Source organism: Macrotis lagotis, chromosome 1 (genome assembly GCF_037893015.1).
Source record: "Macrotis lagotis isolate mMagLag1 chromosome 1, bilby.v1.9.chrom.fasta, whole genome shotgun sequence".
Taxonomy (NCBI): Eukaryota; Metazoa; Chordata; class Mammalia; order Peramelemorphia; family Peramelidae; genus Macrotis; species Macrotis lagotis.
The window spans coordinates 363,542,027-363,561,585 of record NC_133658.1 but is presented as its reverse complement, the minus strand read 5'-3'; the positions used below and the strand labels follow the sequence as shown (position 1 = coordinate 363,561,585).

General features: G+C 37.7%; 1 protein-coding gene across 2 annotated transcripts in view; it reads right to left on the bottom strand.

The window, feature by feature from the left end:
• Window positions 1-418: 418 nt before the first annotated feature.
• Window positions 419-19,559, bottom strand: part of CLTB (clathrin light chain B) — a 28,451-nt gene continuing 9,310 nt past the window's right edge. The window contains exons 1-5 of one of the 2 annotated variants that reach the window (XM_074212339.1): window positions 13,680-13,996; window positions 11,969-12,015; window positions 4,794-4,911; window positions 4,469-4,580; window positions 419-673 (exon numbers count right to left, since the gene is read on the bottom strand). In XM_074212339.1, coding sequence (XP_074068440.1) covers window positions 502-673; window positions 4,469-4,580; window positions 4,794-4,911; window positions 11,969-11,977 — 411 coding nt within the window. In that variant the 5' untranslated portion in view covers window positions 11,978-12,015; window positions 13,680-13,996 and the 3' untranslated portion in view covers window positions 419-501. Of the gene's footprint in view, window positions 674-4,468; window positions 4,581-4,793; window positions 4,912-11,968; window positions 12,016-13,679; window positions 13,997-19,559 lie in introns of those variants that run through there. The other variant, XM_074212338.1, reaches the window with a different exon arrangement.

Sequence of the window (19,559 nt, the reverse complement as noted above, 5' to 3'; positions counted from 1 at the left end):
CAAGACTAATATGATTTAGAACAAGAAATGACCTTGAGGTCATTTAGTGAAACCCCTCTTTTCTTATAAATGAGTAAACTGAAGCCTAGAGAAAGGAAAGGTCACACAGGTAGTAGGAAGGGACCTAATACAAATGGCAGCCCAACATAGATTAACTTTCAAAGATACAAGAATGATAATAAATAAGTGTAAAAAGAGTTAACAACACAACCTTTAAGCCAAGAAAAATAAAAGACCTGTAGGACTAGATGGTCATGACGTGGCAAATCAATGGTATATGTGATGCCTAAAGAGGGTTTGAGAAGGGGAAAAAGAGGCCAGGGAGGGGTTTCCCTTTGCCCCAATGGGTGGGGGAAACTGACTAAACATTTTGTGCTGTGGCTATTGGAGGAGTGGCTTCCAGAGCATACAAAGCTGCTTTTCCTTCCCTCCTCTCTCTCCTTCCTAGGCCTCTGCCTCAGCCTCCTCGCCCTCTGCTCTTTGGTAACCCTGGATGGGCCCCTAACGGGACAGGGGGGTTTGCTTCAGGGAGATGAGCATAGAACGCATGCGGGATACATCCTTGCACTGCCTGCTGCTCTTGGGGTTGAAGTCACATAGCTGGGCCACCTTCTCCCATTCTGTGCCAGGTGCCTCTTCCTTAGACTCCTTCAGGAAGGCCTCTTCTGATGCTCTGCAAGATGGAAAGACAGAGATCACTCACTATTTGCCCCAGAATAAGTATAATCATCTTAGCTGACAACCAGGGGATCACAAAATCAACAAATGGTAATGCTAGAAAGGACCATCTATTCCAACTCTCATTTCACATACAAGGAATCTAGGAATCATAAAATGGAAAGGATTTGTCTATGGTCACCTAGCTAGTAAATGGAAGTGCTAAATTTCTAACTCAGAGCCTCTGACGCCATGTTGTGTATCTCTACATTGATATCTGACCCTACTCTAGATGAACATGGTCTGATTCTCTTTTCAACTGATATTTCTAGCCTAAAACTTGCTATCCAGATATGGAAGTTGAAGGAAGGAGTAGAACCTTCATTAGTGGATGCCAGTAAGCTAGGCTAGATGATCACTTATCAGGACAGTATTTCAGGGAATGGATATATGAGGACTAGTGAGGGCTGGATTATTTGCCCTATAAGGTTGTTTCCTTTCTGGGGTTTGAGGGCTGCCCTCTAAAGAATCCCTGTGAATTGTAGTCTGACTAACCTTCAATACCAGCCCCTAATACCCATCCAGGTCAACTCCATCCTAGTGTCCCTTGTCTTTTATGTCCCTGTGCCTTCTATTGTTGACAGCCCTTTATATTAGAGTCAAGCTGCACTCCCCAATTATTTTTATGTGTGTGTGTGTGTGTGTGTGTGTGTGTGATGAATATATGTCTGTATATGTATATATGTAGGTATGTATTAACTGTATGTGTTTTCTCTCCTCTTCAATGTCAATAGCTACTTGAAGGCAGAAATGATTTTGTCTTATCTCTGTAGCCCAGTACCTAACACAGTGTCTTTCAGGGTATTTAATAAATTTTTGTTGAATGCCATTAAATTCTCCAATCAAATGATTGGTCCATTAGTCTAAGCCTTAGAATTTCTGTATTGTTTAGTCCTCTATGCTTTGCACTATTTTGGGCAAAGAAAGAGTCCAGGAAGGTTCCTTTTCAATTTCTCTGGAACTCCCAAAACGAAAGGGAAAGCTAATTCTACCAGAAAAGTGCAGAGAAAGATGCCAGCAACTTTCCAGTTACCTAGTCTAGAAATATGAGTGTTATCTGGACTCCTTACTTTCTGTTACCCCTCATATTTAATTTGTTGACATCATCTATTGATTTTACCTTTAGAATATCTCTTACATACTTTCTCTTCTGATACTGCCACCCTCATTACCTCACACTTAGACTACTGGAATAGTTTATTGATTAGTCTACAAGCTTATCTGCTCCAATCCATCCTCCCCTCAGCCAAGTTAAAAGGTATACCAAAAGCCCAGGTCTGACCATGTCAACCTCCCACTTCTTTCCACTTAAGAAACTCTCGTGGGTCCAGTCACCTCCAGGAACAAAAATATGAAACTCCTTTTTTGGCTTTTTAAGTCCTTTATAACATGCTCTCTCATCTTTCTGATCCTCTTGCACCTCCCACTCACACATATACTGTGCTTCCCGGGACACTGCTCTCCTTGCTGTTTTTTTGAACAAGAAATTCCATCTTCCAACTCAAGGCATTTTCTCTGACAGTCACCCATGTCTGGAGTATCTCTACTTCCTGGTTTCCCTGGCATCCTTCAAGTCCCACCTAGAATCCTATCTTCTATAAGAAGCCTTTCCCAATCCCTCTTTATTCTAATGCCTACCCAGCTGTTTTCCTGGTGTCTCCCTCATTAGATTGCTAGCTCCTTGAGAACAGAACTGTTTCCTGCCTTTCTTATCCATAGCCCTTAACACAGTGCCTGTCTGTTAGCCTTTATAAGCATTTAATAAATGTTTACTGATGATTATTGACCATTAGCAAATTTGTTAAGGATACATCTATGCTTTTGTCCAAGTCATTGATAAAAATATTGAACAAAGCCGAGAAGAGTCTTTTAAGTACTCCACCACAGACACTCCCCTACCTAGATCAGCCTTTCCCTAGCAAGAGGATCATGCAAGGTTTCCCTTGGGACTTCACTTTGACTCTCATGGTTATCTTGCTTGCCAAACAAGCCTCCCCTCCATCCTAGGGTCCCTGAGGATCATGGAAGGCTATTTTGAGGAAAATTGAAAGCACTTTGTAAATTTTAAAGTACTAAAAAGTGCATACATACTATTATCAATATTTGTCACCATTACCATCATCATGATGTGGTAGATAGAACTGATCCAGAGCTAGAAACACCTGGTTTAGCTCCCACTTCTTGATGAATACTGACCGTGTGAACCTGGTCAGATGACTTAACCTCTCAGTGCTCTAGGCAGCTCTGTAAGACTGTTTGTTGCACAGAGTATACCATCCTGAATTGTTTGAGTCACTAAACAGTGCCTGGAGTCAGGAAGATATGAGTTCAAATGTGACTTTAGACCTTAATATTTGTTTGCCCCCTGGCAAGTCTCTTCACCCTGTTTGCCTGTTTTTTATCTATAAAATAAACTGGAGAAGTAAATGGTAAACTTTGCCAGGAAACCCAGTTGGGGTCACAAAGAGGCAATCACAACAGCAAATAAATTTTTAGAGGAAGTATTCTCCTCCAGTGGTTATGACAATAAAATCAACTGTCACATTCCCTATCCCTATTATTATATTTCATCAGCTGTGAATAGAATTATCCCTTCCCATACTGTTCCCAACCAAATCCACTAAGCCCAGCCATGTTTCTTTGACCTAGGCACAAATAACCAGTAGTCAGCTACGGCCAGGGGATCATTCATAATCTCACCCAAGACACTGGTCTCCACCCCAAGTTTTTCTTGGGACAAGTAAGCAAAGGAGACACGTACACGTAACCTATGATGTCGGCATCTGGTTGCTGGTAGAATGCTTTGTCAGCGATCCTTGAGGGAAAGGGTTAGGCAAGGGAAGCCAGGATGATAGAAGAAAGAGAGGAAAGCAAAAATGGTTAAAAAAGAAAGAAAGACAACATTAGTGTACTGAAGCCCAAGAGATGTTAGAAGCACTAGGTCCATTTGGGAAGGCAGCAGGGCTACTCAAAGCCCTTAAAAAGGAGGAAGGAAAGAAGAAAGGAAGGGCAAGAGTTTCTCAAAGCAAATTTTTTTCCCAATTAATGCCAAAGCAGGCAATCCTGGAAGGAGCATGGGTATAGAAAGAAAAGACCCCCAAAACAATGCGTCTGAGCTCCCCACAGGTACAGTATGGTCTTTTAGAGTCCTCAGCTGTCTCCAACTTTGCAACAAAGCAAAACCTTTGGTTTTCAGAGGCCATCAGACAAACATAACTTCTTAGGAACTTTTTTTTTTTCTATTTTTAGCAACAAGCATTGGCCAACTCCCAACTCCTTACTGGGCAGGGAAAGGAAACACAATTGAATGTCTGGAAAGAGCTGTCTTTTCAAAGAGAGGAAAAAAGACCATTATAAAATGGTTGAGTAAAGGGCCAGGGAGGCTGTTTTTCTGATTAGGGTAGAAAGCTACCTGTTTGGTTGATCTCTGCCTTCCCAAATACCTTTTATCTTCTCAGATATCTCCACAGTCCCACTCACACCTGGCCTCATCACTCTTGAATTACTATTTTACCTCAGTCTCTTAAATATCCTCTTTTTTCCCACCTCAATCCTCCCAGATACCACCTGTGCCCTCCTACCCATATTCCTCAAATATGCCCACCTTCCCAAATACCTCCTGCCCCTAAAATACTTTACACCGATGTTGATCCCTGCCCATCCGACCCTTCCCCATCTACCCCTTGCCCTCTCAAACATTCCCTGCTCCCCAAGCCTTTTCCCCCAAAATCAGAGCTCTTGTGCCTCATACCTGTTGCTGACTTTGTTTTTCTCCACCTGCTCATTCTGCCGCACATTCCATTCTTCCAGGTCCCTCTTTGCCTTCTCCCGCCACTCTTGCTCAGTCACCTTAGAAGCTGCATCTGGAGGGGGATATAGTGCAAGAAACAGCTGAAGGATACCTGCTAAGGCCTATCTTCCCTCTCTTAAACCCTCCTCCCCATGTTTCTTGTATTCCCTCCATTTCCTGTACCTCCCAATTTCTATACACAGTATGTCTGGATATAGATACTCCATCCCCACCTAGGCCTCAGTGTTTCTGCCACAGGCTCCCTGTGGTTCCCTCCTCCTCTTACCCAGCTCTTGTAGCCTTTTCTTCTGCTCCTCTCTCCATTTTCTGATGCTCTCTGGCTCCTGACTCAGCCTGTCTGCCTGAGCTACAGCGGCATAGCCATCTGAAGGACCATTGGCCTCCTGGAAGAGATTTGTGCACATATGTGCAAGTGCACACACACATCATTTTAGAATTGCAAGGGACCTTAGACGTTATCTAGTCCAACCCCTTCATTTCACAGATCCTCTACAGAGCTATAGGCTCTATAGGCTAACACAGGATTACGGAAAGAGGTGGAAAGGTTCCCCCTACCCGGGGCTGCCTCCACGGGAGTCTCCCTAAACCAGAATTCCCTCTCTGGCCCTTCGTGGGTTTGTCATTTCCTCCTCCAGTTCATTTTGTAAATGAGGAAACTGAGGCAAGCAGGGTTAAATGACTTGCCCAGAGTCACACAGCTAAGCATCTGAGGTCACATTTGACCTCAGGAAGAAATCTAGGGGCCAGTGCTTTGTGCACTACATCTTCACCTAGTGTCTACCAAGAGAAATACCCTCTGTGCAACTCCTTTCTAGCCTCCAGGAATTGTTCCCGGTTCTGCTGTGGGGTCATGTCCAACAGGACTAATCCTTTTTCCACATGGAGGCAAGCCCTCTAAAAAAAGGATTATAATAACTTGGTACATGGAAGGTGGTAGATTTGGAGTCAGTAGACCACATCCAGCCTTTGTCATTTACTATCTGTATTACTTTTTTTTTTTCCATTTTTAAAATTCTAAAGTTAACAAATGTCAACTAAAATGAGCACTTTTAAATACACTTAATAGAATAGAAAGAGAGGTTATAGTACAAGCCTCTATTGTGTACAATATATTTTTCAAGTATATAGTAGATTCAACCCATTTATTTCAAAGCTGTGCTATTTAGCCTTTATTCCTTATGTTCTCTTCTATACATTTTAGAAACATGTTTCAATGACCTACTTTAAAATATGTGATTTGGGGCAAGTCACTAAACTTTTATTTTATTTCATGATGTCTGTGGAATTGACTATGCTATACTCTGGCCTGGCTCTGAACATCCTTTTCAGTTCAGTTCAGTGAAGTCTTTAGCAAGATTAACTGTAGTAAACTGAGATGGACTGGTTTTCCTAGAGTTTAAAAGAAGATGGAAAATTAAAAACTCAAGTAGTGTGATGTTAAAGGACCTCTACTATCTGCCCTGAGAGTCTGACTTTCTGAATGACAGCAGAAGAGGGGGTGCTTTACTTTTTTTTTTGCAAGGCAATGGGGTTAAGTGACTTGTCCAAGGTCACACAGCTGAGTAAGTATTAGGTGTCTGAGGTGGGATTTGAACTCATCTCCTCCTGGCTCTTTCCACTCTATCCAGTGTGCCACCTAGCTACTTTTGCTTTACTTTCTATAGTAAGGCATCACTGAAAGTATCTCTGACAACAGAATCAGTCCCTAATGTCTATGTATTCAAATTCAATTCAGTTCAACAGACACGCATTGAGAGACTATTATGTTTACAGCAAGTGCATCAGATAGAACTCTAGCTTTGGAGTCAGAAGAGCTGGGTTCAAGTCCATCCCTTGAGGCATGCATGTCATGAGCAATTCAATTTTCAGTACCACAAACAACTCTCTTTGACCAAGTTTTTAGATGAATTTTCTGTCTGCTTTGGTGAAGAAAATTTCACATATACTGGGAATTCCCTACATTGACAAAACTCACAAATCTAAAAAAAAAGGTATTTGAACTTTGTGCTAGGGATACAGTAAAAACAAAAACTGCCTTGCCCCTAGGATGCACATATTCTATTAAAAATGTGAGGACATTTATTGATTCATTAAGGTTATAGCAATGTTTTTCTGAAGATGCTATTATTTTCCTTCCTTGAAAAGGAAAACCTTCATATTCATTGACTTCACAGGCTTTGTATTATAGACTCTGAAAAATGTAATCTCTTTTGCTTTTTACATTGCCTACAATTGCTGCTATATTCTTCTTCCCAACCTTCTCAGCAAGTCATACCTTATAATAAAGAATAATAGATAATTATATATAATAAAAAAGTTTTACAAAACTAAACAATGTATCAAAAATATTGACATATTATGCAGTATCTTATATTATGAACTCCCACCTCTGTAAAGAAGCAAGAGGAAGAGTCTCATATTTCTTTTTTGAGGTGATGCAAAACACTGAACAGAGAATCATACTTGGAATCAGGTAGACTTAGGATTAAGTCTTTCCTACTAGATGTATACAATGGTTAAGTCAGGGGAGCCAAGATGATAGAGAAATAGTTAGAAATACAGCCAAGCTATATACCACAAGTCTACCAAATAAGATCTATAAAACATACCAGATCAAATTCTGATCAGGAAGAAGAAGAAAAAAATCATAGTGAGTCATTTTCCCAGCATATGTCAGTAAAAGGAGACATACAGAGGCTTAGGGGACAGGGTCTAACCAGGAATGGCTGGAATCTCAGAACAAATGAGAGCCTGAAGTTTTATCACTCTGAACCAACAGACCTTTTCAGTCAGCTGAAAAGCAGGGTTCAGCAACATTTTCCTGGAATTCCAAGCAGGTTGTATTACTCAAACCCCAAAACCAGGCCAGAACCTAATAGAAATTAAACTAGAAGGGCAGTGATCAAACTTTGGCATGGATCAGGTCACTTTTGCAGTGCTGAAATCTTTCAGGTTCCCAGTCTAAGCTATCTGGGAAAATTCTGGAATAACACTATCTCAATGAAAGCAGCAGTGGTTCTGAAGAGGACAAAATCTGAGCTCAGATATTTCCTCCAGAAATACTCAAAGTTGACATGGAATCTCAGATAATAATTACTTAGTTGTGTGACCTTGGACAAGTCACTTAACCTCGTTGCCTTGCAAAAAAACAAACAAAAAAGTGACCTCAACGGAAATACTCAAGGCATGACCCGAACTTGAAGTTGAAAGTCAAAATCAGATAGTTGGTTGTAATAATGAGCAAACAAAAAACAACAAAATTCTATAAAAAGCTATTAAAGTGAAAGGGATGCTCAAGATACAAACTAGAATAGCAAAAACTCAAAGAAAAATACAGATTGGGCAAAAAATTCAACTAGAATTCCCAGAAGAAATGAAACAAGTTTTTAAAAAGAGTTTAAAATGTTTTTATATATAAAATGAGTGTACTCAAGTTAAAATTGGGGGGGGGAATGAGAGCTATGGAAGAAGAAATTGGAAAAGGAATTAACAATTTGGTACAAGATGTGTAAAATCTTGCCCAAGCAAAAAACTCCCTGGGAATTTGAATAGAACAGATTAAAAACATGAGACAACATGAATTAGTTAAGCAAAGTCAAAAGACTGAAAATATATAAAAGAAATGCAAAATCTCTTAATAAAGCCTATTGACCTAGAAAACAAATCAAGGAGAGAGAAATGTAAAAATCATTGAACTCTCTATGCTATGACTGAAAAAGGAACTTAGATATCTGATTTTAAGAAACTGTAAAAGAAAACTGCTCAGATCTCTTATTAGAACAGAGGAAAAAGTGGAAATTGAAAGAACTCATCAAGAAGAAAAAAAAAGAAATTAAAAAGAAAATTCCCAGTAATATAATAAAAAATCCAGAGTTTTAAGGTCAAAGAAAAATATTGTAGGCATCCAGAAAGGAAAAATTCAAGTACTATAAAGATACAATCACATATGATTTAGCTGTCATCACTATAAAAGAGCAGAGAATTCAGAATATAATAGGATAAAGTAAAGGATAAGGGCTTAGCTAACCTAGAAAAATTTACTATAAGTGAAAAAAATTGACCTTTAATGAATTAGAGGACTTCTAACCATTCCTAATGAGAAGACAAAGGAAGCATAGAAAATTTGAAGTATAAGAGACATAAAAAGGTATACATGAGCAAACAATAGGGACTAAATAAAGACAGCTAGATGGTACCATGGATATAGTTCCACACCTGGTGTCAGGAAGACCAGAGTTCAAATATGACTTTAGACATTTACCAGCTAAAAAGTCACTTAACTGTTTGCCTCAGTTTCCTCATCTGTCAAATGAGCTGGAAAAAGTAATAGCCATCTACTCCAGTATCTTTACCAAGAAAACTCCAAAAGGAGTCATAAAGAGTCAGATATTACTGAAAAATGACTAATCAACAATAAATTTATATTCTAATATGGGGAGGTGATACTATATATATATATATATATATATATATATATATATATACCCTCTGAACTTTATAATCATCAGCATCAGCATCATCTAATTAATCAGATGGTCTGGGAGTGATTCCATTTTGATTTGATGACCAAAAAAGAAAAATGAAAAGGGAAAGGAAGAAGAATACAATAAAGGGGGAAAGGAAAGAGGAAATATACTCATACAATCAGGATGTGCACATTGAAGTCTATACAAACAAGGAAGGAGTGTAGGGGGAAAACATACAAGGAGAAAAAATTTATACCATAACAGAAAGATAAAAACAAACTTTGAAAGATTTAGCAACTCTGATTATGATTAAATATTACTGTAGGGGACAAATGTTGTAAAATAATACCCTGACACATGAAAGACATAGAGTGCAGATAAAGGCATTTTTTTGGAGATAATCAATGCAGAAATTTTATTCTGATTTATTAAACATGTTAATAACAAAGGTTTTGTTTTTTCTTGTTTTCCCAGTGGTTGGGGGAAGGGGAGATAGCAGGAAGAGGGAAAAATCTTCATTGACTGAAAAAAAGATTTCATTTTAAAAAAGAATAAGTTATTAATCTGTCAGTATCCCTAATCAGTTTTCTAAAGCAAGGGTTCTTAACCCAAGATACATGGATTTCAAGGAGAAGGAAAGTCTGTCAGCTTGGATGGAAAAAAAAATTACATACTTATTTTCACTAACTTCTAACTGAAATTTAACATAGTAACAAATATTATTCTGAGAAAAGGTCCATAGACTTCACCAGTCTGCCAAAGGAGTACATTACAAAAAAAGTCAAGAACCTCTCATCTAAGATTAAAAGTAATAGAAAAATTGATGATTGGAGGGACTTTCCACATTAAGTGCTCCTCACACTTATGAAATCACAAGTATGAACAAAAAATAAAATACCCCTCAGCTGACATGAAGGCAAACAGAAATTCATATCTCTAGAAGTGGGAGTTCAGCATGATGTAGTGGATAAAATGAATGATAGAAATATTTCTGTATTCTGCAATATGAAATATTTATATATGTGATTAAGCAGGGTTTTTGAGGGGTATTTCTCTCTCCAACTGCCCTTCCCAAGTTTATTTTAAGGATTTTTTTTTAGGTTTTTGCAAGGCAAATGGGGTTAAGTGGCTTGCCCCCAAGTTTATTTTAGGAGGAGTGATTTTATATTCATAATTTCTCTTTTTTTCTTTTTTGCTCTTTCTGACTTGGAAAAGAAACCAGAGAGCATCTAAGTGACCATAGCTCTCATTGACAGGCAGCATGAAATTGTGAATAAAGACCTGGATTTAAAGGCTGAAAGACTAGGGTTCAGTTCATGCCTCATACACTTAAAACCCATATTAACCTAGTCAAGTCACTTGACATAACCTCATTTTCTCTATCTGTAAAATAGAGAATATAGTATTTATAGCACTTAATTCATAGGGTTATTTGAAGTTCAAATGGGATTTTTATATATATATATATGGAGAGGGAGCACTTTTCAAACCTCAGAGTGTTATTAATAGCAGTTTATATTATTATTAAAAATGTCTCATATTACAGGTTTTAATGCAATCAGTTCAATGTCAAATGTACATAGCAGGGACTGGGAGACATTACCATCTATATATACTAATTCAATTTGACCTTTTCATGGAGCATTCCCCATGATACTGGTTTGTATACTTGATGAGCATTTACCTTCCTGCTTAAAGACTTAGTTGAAGGAAAAGAATCACTGAACAAACATATTCTATAGCTGCAACTGTCTACTGAATCTCAGAGGATTTTAACTTGTAATGAGAGCTGAGCACGTCAGCCACATTTTACCAAGACTCAAAAGGATTAAATGACAATCTCAATGTGACACAGTTTGTATGTAGCAAGTCCAGAAAAGAACTACTAATCTAGATTACTTTACAAAATGGCTTCTAGGGTCTTAGACCTAAAATTCCAGAGCCTGATTTTGTGGGCTATGAACCAACAAAATTGGTACAGTTCCTCTAACAATATAAAAAATAAGTTCTAGGGTCTTGGACCTAAAATTTTAGAGCCTGATTTTGAGGGCTATGGCCCAACAAAATTTGTAACAGTTATGTTACCTTTACTTGAATTAGTACGATACCCCCTTATCTGTCTCCTTGCTTCTGGTTTCTACTTTAACTTATCCTCTGTAGGTTTACCAAAGTGATTTTCCTAAGACATGACATTAGATCCAACCATGACATTCCCCTTCTAATTCCATATTACTGCCAAAGTCATATGTTATCTCCTCTTTTTCCCCACTTTATACTCTTTATGGACTGCTTCCAACCTACCTTAGCAGCCTTATTATAAAATACTCCTATTCATGTACTCTTCATTCTAGCTAAACTGGTCTTCTTGCCATTCATTATAGCTATATCTCTTGGCCCCATGCTTTTGATAGGCTTTCTTCTCATCTCAGCCCCTTAAAACCCCTAGTTTCCTTCAGTGCCCCAAAAAAGTGTCAGATTTGATATGAGGCCTTTTACTATCTCCAACCTACTAGTGACTACCTTCCCAAATTGCCCTTGTATTTATTTGTTTGTTTCATATCTGCTTATGCACATGCATATTCCCATCCACTTCAGAGAATATAATCTTTTTGAGGGCAAAGCCAAAGGCTTGGCATATGAAAAAGTCTGTTGATTGATTGGTGAGGATCCCCATTGGTTCATAAATGTCTAATGGGGCTGTCGAAGATTATTGAAGCAGGTCATGGTATAGAAGTGGCAGCCCTTGATGAGAACTGGGCACAGACTAGGATGACTAGAGGTATATCTAATCATGTGGTTCGGTGACATCTCTCTTCTGACCTTTATTATTAGTGAGTGAGAGCTACTGAGGAAGGACCTCCTACTTGTTAGAAGGTGTTATAAAGGTCAATGAATAGACCTGAAAGAGATCTGGAACCCCAGACCACCAGCACCCAGGAAACTTTCCTTACCCTTAGGATGGCAATTTACTTACCTGGAACATGTCTCCATTGACTGTTGTCCCTGTGTCTTCAATACCAGCTAAAAAGGGAAACAGAAGGTACAAATATGTAATTGACTAGTTTCGCTGTTCAAAATGGTAAGCTCATATTTTGCCCAATTATGTGCCAATAAATCTGACAGTCCAAGAGAAATGGATGAAGAGTTACAAAAATGTAAATAGTTCCAACTAACAGAAGAGGAAATAGAATACTTAAATAATCCCATTTAAAAAAAAAAAGAAATTGAACAAGCCATCAATGAACTCCCTAAGAAAAAATCCCCAGGACCAGATGGATTCACAAATTAATTCTATCAAATATTTAAAGAATAATGAATTCTAATATTATATAAATGACTTGGAAAATAGGCAAAGGAGCCCCATTAAATTATTTTTATGACACAAATATGATACTGATAACTAAAAAGCAATAACAAATAAAGAAAACTATAGAATTACCTAATGAAGATAAATGCAGAATGGTAAGCTCAGCCTGTTCTAGCATTTTATAGACAGTGGTTGCCAAAATGAAGCAAAGACCACTGAGAGCTATGAAATTGCAATATAGGATTCATTAATTCATATGTATACCAAATGTTATTTTGATCTTTATTTAGCTCTCACAGAAAAAGTGAAGTGTGACAGCATAATAAATAAGGAAATGAGCCTTCTATAAACAATACCAGGTCAGACTCACCACTCTGACACTTAATAGCTATGTGACAATGGGCAAGTCTCTTAATATCTCAGAATAAATTTCCTTATCTTATTGATGGGGACACTAATAGTTGTATGACTTATCACCTAAAAGTTCCTTTAATCAATCAATCAATCAATCAATCAATAAATAGATGTTAAGCACCTACTATGAGAAGAGCAGTGAGGGACATAAAGAGTAAGATATGTTTCCTGTCCTCCTAATATAATGTAATCTCTTTGAAGACAGGAACAGTTAATGGTTTTGGTCATTGTATCCAGAGATGTGCTGGAGCTAACTAAATTTTCAGTATGAAATCTACACTTTGGAAATCAGTAAATGCTATAAATCAGAGCTTGATTATTATTTTATTATTGTCTGAACTTAAGTGATGGAGAAATGCTAATGCAGATTAAATTTAAAAGTGTATGATGAATTCCATATACCAGTGAAATCACAGGTTTTGACCTTTTCTTCTCCCCTTCTACCACCACCACCACCACCCCACCTCTACCATGAAATCTCCAACATCTAACCATACATACAATTAATATTTGAAATTAAAGGTCTAATAGGAAGGTAAACTTCAAAAGAGGCACATAATAATGAATGAAAAGGATTTATTAAGAGCTTACCATAAAAAAAAATAAAAACAAAACAGGGCAGTCAAATAGTATAGTGAATAGAGCATTGGGCCCTAGAATTAAGAGGATCTGTGTTCAAATTTGACTTCAGCCACTTGATACTTTATTAGTTGTGTGATCCTGGGCCAGTCACTTAAACCCAGTTGCCTAATTTAAAAAAAAAAGAGCTTACTCTGGGTTAAGTACTTAAAAACATTAAACCCAAATACAAATGAGATAATCCCTTCTCTTAAGTAGCTCACATGCTAATTGCAGAATCCAGTAGAGATGGATGAAAGGGCCCAGTGATCCTAAGGGTTCAACTATGGGGTGGATGGCAGGGCTAGAAGTGCTTAGGGTAGATCAGTAGATCAGATGGCAGTACCTGGTCATCTGGAGAGTGCAGCATCAGGGCAGATAGTAAGGTCTGGTGGTCCTCCATCTTAAGGATTTTAATTGGTGACATCCTGCTCAGGCAGCTAGTGTGAATGGCATGTCTGTCAGGCAAGGTGGAGAGTGGGGTGGAGACTCTAGTCTCAACACCATTATGAGGTATTATAGTTTTAATAGCAAATAATTGCTATTATGATGGTGATGATTAATGATAACAGAGGATCAAGGGGTCAACTCTATTCCCAAGAGTGAATTTAATCTCCACTGTCAAGAAACTTAGTAAATGTGTGATTCTGGGCAAGACTTAACATTGCCTGTTTCCTCATCTGCAAAATGATCTGGAAAAGGAAATGGCAAACCACTCTTTTATATATGTGTGTATGTATATATCATATATACATATATGAGATATATATACATATATATGTATATATATATACACATATATATATATATATATATATATCAAGAATAATGTAACAAGTATGAGGTTTAACAGACAAAGTCATTTTCTCCTTAGGACTTTATCACTACCATTTCACTTAGGATCTCTTTCTTATCCATCAAGAACACTCCAAATGGAGTTACTCAGGGTCAGACATGACTGAAACAACCAAACAAGGCAAGAGGAAAAATTCAGATATGTGCACACTCTGCACACTGGTGCATAGGCCTATTTGAAATGAGAGTTACAGGTGGTCAGGATGGGGAGCAGTCCTACCCTGTTTGTACTAAGTAATCAGTCAAAAGAGGTGAGAAGTGAGTAATTTCAACCTACTCTAGTCCAGGATCTGTATATGTTTACTATTTTGTTCATTACTTCAGGAGTCAAGGCTGACTCATGACTGAGCAAGCTGATACTGATTGTCACACCTGAGCATATGGTCTCCAGGAGTGACGTGGGAGGGGCAGCATTCCTAGTATCCTGGCAGCAGCAAGCAAGGCAATGAGCAAGGGGGTATGGGATGAGGGCAGAAAGAAATATGGATGCAGGTAGAGGGGAAATCAAAGGAATTCTTTTTTTTTTTTAGGTTTTTGCAAGGCAATGGGGTTAAGTGGCTTGCCCAAGGCCACACAGCTAGGTAATTATTAAGTGTCTGAGGTTGGATTTGAACTCAGGTATCCCTGACTCCAGGGCTGGTGCTCTATCTACTGCGCCACCTAGCTGCCCCCAGATGGTATTTTCCATTGCAGATAGCCCAACATTTTCCCTGGTTGTTGCACTGAAGGGATGAGCAAGTCCATCAGGGTTGATGATCACCCCCGTGTTGCTGTTAGGGTGTACAGTGTTTTTCTGGTTCTGCTCATCTCACTCAGCATCAGTTCATGCAAATCCCTCCAGGCTTCCCTGAATTCCCATCCCTCCTGGTTTCTAATAGAACAATAGTGTTCCATGACATGCATATACCAGAGTTTGTTAAGCCCAGTTGAAGGACATTCACTTAATTTCCAATTTTTTGCCACCACAAACAGGGTTGCTATAAATATTTTTGTACAAGTGATGTTTTTACCCTTTTTTTTTTTATCATCTCTTCAGGGTATAGACCCAGTAGTGGTATTGCTGGGTCAAAGGGTATGCACATTTTTGTTACCCTTTGGGCATAATCCCATATTGCTCCCCAGAAAGGTTGGATGAGTTCACAGCTCCACCAACAATGTATTAATATCCAAGGAACTCTTTCAATAAGGGTTGAGAGGAATAACTCTCAAAACTTGACTTTAATTAAAGAAAGTGAAGAGTTCTCAGGCAGAATGGAAGAATCTATTAAAACCAGGTACAAGAGATTAATATATGCCAAAAATATTTCATATATGGGTTCAGGAAAACTCATCCTCCTGGGGTCAAACACAGTCTCAGACATTTGCTAGCTGTGTGACCCTGGGCAAGTCACTTTACCCTGTTGATCTCAGTTTTTTCATCTGTAAAATGAGCTAGAAAAGGAAATGGCAAACCACTCCAGTATCTGCCAAGAAAACCTCAAATGAGGTCATGAAGATTTGGACATGACTGAAAATGAAAATGACTGAACAAAAAAAAAAAAAAATATATATATATATACATATACATAGATATGTATATATATTTTGTATTGTTCAGTCATTTTATATATATATATTGTGAATATATATATATATAAATGTATGCATATATATGTATATATGTGATATGAAAAGTATGAAGTTTAACAGACAAAGTCATTTTCTCCTCAGGACTTTATCACTACCATTTCACTTAGGATCTCTTTCTTATCCATCATTCTTGACTCCTGGGATACCATACATAGTTAAAAAACAAAGAGGATCGGGGTGGCTAAGTGGCTCAGTGGATAAAGCACCAGCCCTGGAGTCAGGAGTACCTGGGTTCAAATCTGGTCTCAAACACTTAATAATTACCTAGCTGTGTGGCCTTGGGCAAGCCACTTAACCCCATTTGCCTTGCAAAAACCTAAAAAAAAACAAAACCAAAGAGGATGCAAAATGCATGTTGCCCTGGTTATGTTGTGATCAGATGGACAGCCCTTTGAGTTATATGTATACATCCATATCCACACATATATATCTTCTCAATTATTATTTCTGCTCATGGGATTTTAGTTATTCTGAATTCTAAGAAGGGGAATGACTGGGAATAGACATAACATTTAGTAAAGCAGTCTTCAAAAGGTTCAGAAAATGGTGGGTAAAAGGCCATGTGCAGAGACTCAGTAGGTCAAGAAGGGTGACTTTCAAAAGCTAAATTCTGACAATGCAGGAATTATGAGAGCAAGTAGAATGGGTATCCAGTGGTCTCAGATTTAAAATAGTTATATATAAAGGAGTGGAATAATACCATGGAACAGGGTTAGTTAGGGAAATAGAAGTCCAGAAGAATGTTGCAAAGTTCAAATGAGATAATGGTAAAGCATGTAGCACAGAATCTGCATACATGTTAGCTAGTATCAATATTATTATTTAATGAAGAGAGGTAGAGCTGAAATCAAAACCATAGGGAATTGAAATTCAAGTTAGGTGAGAAAAGGAGAGTAGAATATATTCTGAATTAATTCATATTAGCAAGCCCAGACAAATAAAATCCGAGAGTCCTGAAAGAACTTGCAGATGTGAACACAGAACTACTGTTGGTGATTGCTAAGGAATCACAGAGAATGGGAGAGGTCCTGTTTTTCAAAGTTTGGTGGGAGAGGGGAAGAGGAGATATATTCCAGAAATTATAGACTGATGAATTTGATGATGATCTTGAGCAAAATTATAGAATAATAACGAAACAGATTTTTACAAGGATTTCTCAGGAGAAAAAAATCAATATGGATTTACTAAGAACAAGTCATACCAGACTTATTTTCCTTTTTAAATTCATATGTAGTATGTGTCATAAAAAGCTATTTTTCAGGAATTGCATGCTTAAGAAAAGAGGTGGGCTGTTCACTTAGTGGGGGATAATGAACATTTCAAATACTACAAATGACACATTAGGAGTATAGACTTCAGAGATATGATAAAGATCAAATGAGGTAATTTACATATAGCACTAAAAAAAAGGCTTAGAGAACATTCTTCAGGACTTGAGCCAATCATTTATGAGGAATTTAGTAGAGATTATGGACAAGAATCATGTAGAGTAAGGGTAGGAAAGAGTGACCATTTGTATAACTGTACAACAATGAGGTCACAGGTTTAATGAATTTTAAAATGAAGACTGTGGCTAAAATATAGTTGAGAAGAATGACTAATTGGTGGGAACAAATTCAAATACACAGAATATTTTGGTTTTAGGAAGGCATTTAATAAAGTTTTTCATGTCATCCTGGACATGATGAAGAATTATAGATTGAAAGCACAAATTAGGGAGACTCTTAACTATTTTAATGACCAGACCCCAAAAGTAGTGATTGATGATTTAATGTCATTGAAGAAGAAGATGTTGAACAATTTTGTCAGTGAACTGGATAAAAACCTAAATGGCATGCTAATCTAATTTGGGGAATACACAAAGGAGAGATAGCTAACAATTTGGACAAGATAAAAGCTTCTTAATCTAAAAGCATGAGTCCCACAAGATGCAAATTAATAGCTATTAATGTAAAATTCTACATATGAGTATTTCTAAGAGCTATGATTCCATTAGTATGGGTATTCTACTGGTACAGAATGGAAGCCCTTTAAGATTTAGTACCTCATCTTTGAAATTTCTAGTTTAAAAAAAAATCACTGCAGTTAATTGTGTCATGTTTCTCTGAACTTGATTAGGCTGGTAAAAACAACAGTCTTGCTATTTTTTATACGAAACCTTTCCAGTATGATAGGACCTGTCAGAGCTTGTGTCCCATTTGCATAGCCTCTAGGATGCCAGTTACCCAATATGATGAGCCATCAGAGTGGGATATTTATTAAAAAGAAAATACACATAAAATTGCATACTAAAAAGTTGCTTTGCTGAATGTATTTCTTTTCCTTTTCTCTTTTAAAAAATATCTTTGTAACAAGGAAATGCTTGCTTGAGAAATAAATGGGCCTAAAATCAAAATGTGTCAATAAAAAATTGCATACTAAGATTTAAAAAATTAGCTACATTAAATACTAGATGGAGGAGGCATGGTTAGACCACAGTTCATATGAAAGATATCTAGGGATTTTAATAGACCACAGGCTCAGAATGAGTCAACAGTGTGACACAGCCCCCAATAAACCTAATGTGATCTTAGTTTGCATAAATAGAACCATAGTGTCTGGAACAAGGAAAGTGATGAGGTGCTTGTGGTTGCTAGAGGGCTGTGTTCAGTTCTGGGTGACCCATTTTAAGACGGACAATAAAAAGCTGGAATGTATCCAGAGGTGGTTAATGGGTCAGAGGTCTAGAGATCAAGCAATGAAATTTGTTGAAGTCTCTCTAAACAAGTTAGAGAAATATGGAGAGAAAATGTACAAGGAAGTGGATTTAGAATGAGTTGAATGACTTTATCTGAAAAGCAGTGATTAATGGATCAATATCACATTGGAGGGAGGTCTCTAGTGGAGGCTACTGTCTATGTCCTTGTCCAACTAATCCAAGATCAGTTGAAGAAACTGGAGACATCTAGTGCACAAAAAAGAAGACAAAGGGTGGAAGATGTCCATGGTCCCTGTCTTCAAATATTTGAAGAGTTGTCAGGTGGTGTTGGCTAGCTGACAACAATGAAGTTGAACAGAGTGATATCCCTGGAGTTAGAGAGATCTGAGTTTGAATCCTACCTTAGGCATTTACTAGGTAACATTAGGTGAGTTATTTAACCTTTACTTTACTCAGTTTCCTCATTCTAAAATGAGGGTGATAATAATAGCACCTACCTCCCAAGATTGTTCTGAGGCTCACACAAGACATAATCTAATACATAAAAGTGCTTTGCAAATATCAAAGTACCATGCAAATATTTGCTATTGCATGATAGATAGAAGAGACTCCTTTGTGCTTAATGATGGAAAAACTAGTAAGGCTTTGTGTAAGTTGCAGGAAAGAGTTCAGTTCAACATAAGGAATAACTTAACTTCTCAGCAATCAGAATTGTTCAAACATGAAATGAGCATCCTCAGTGGGAGAGGCCCCCTTACTACTTATAGTGTTCAAAGAGCTAAATGACCACGTCAGGGCTGCTATAACTGGGGACTAAGGAATTATCTGAGTACAAAGTTGCTTTGGAGGCCCTCTGAGGGCCTCTTACTTCTGTGCTGTCTATGAAAGCTCCTTCCCCATGGCAAAGATCAACTAGCAGAATTTTAACACTCTAGAATTAAAAAGGCCTCCTCAGAGGCCATCTATTTGGTCCATCTAATTCTGAATTTTTTAGTTTAGAAAATGTAAGCTTTCCAGGAAATGATGGCATGATAGCAAGAACTC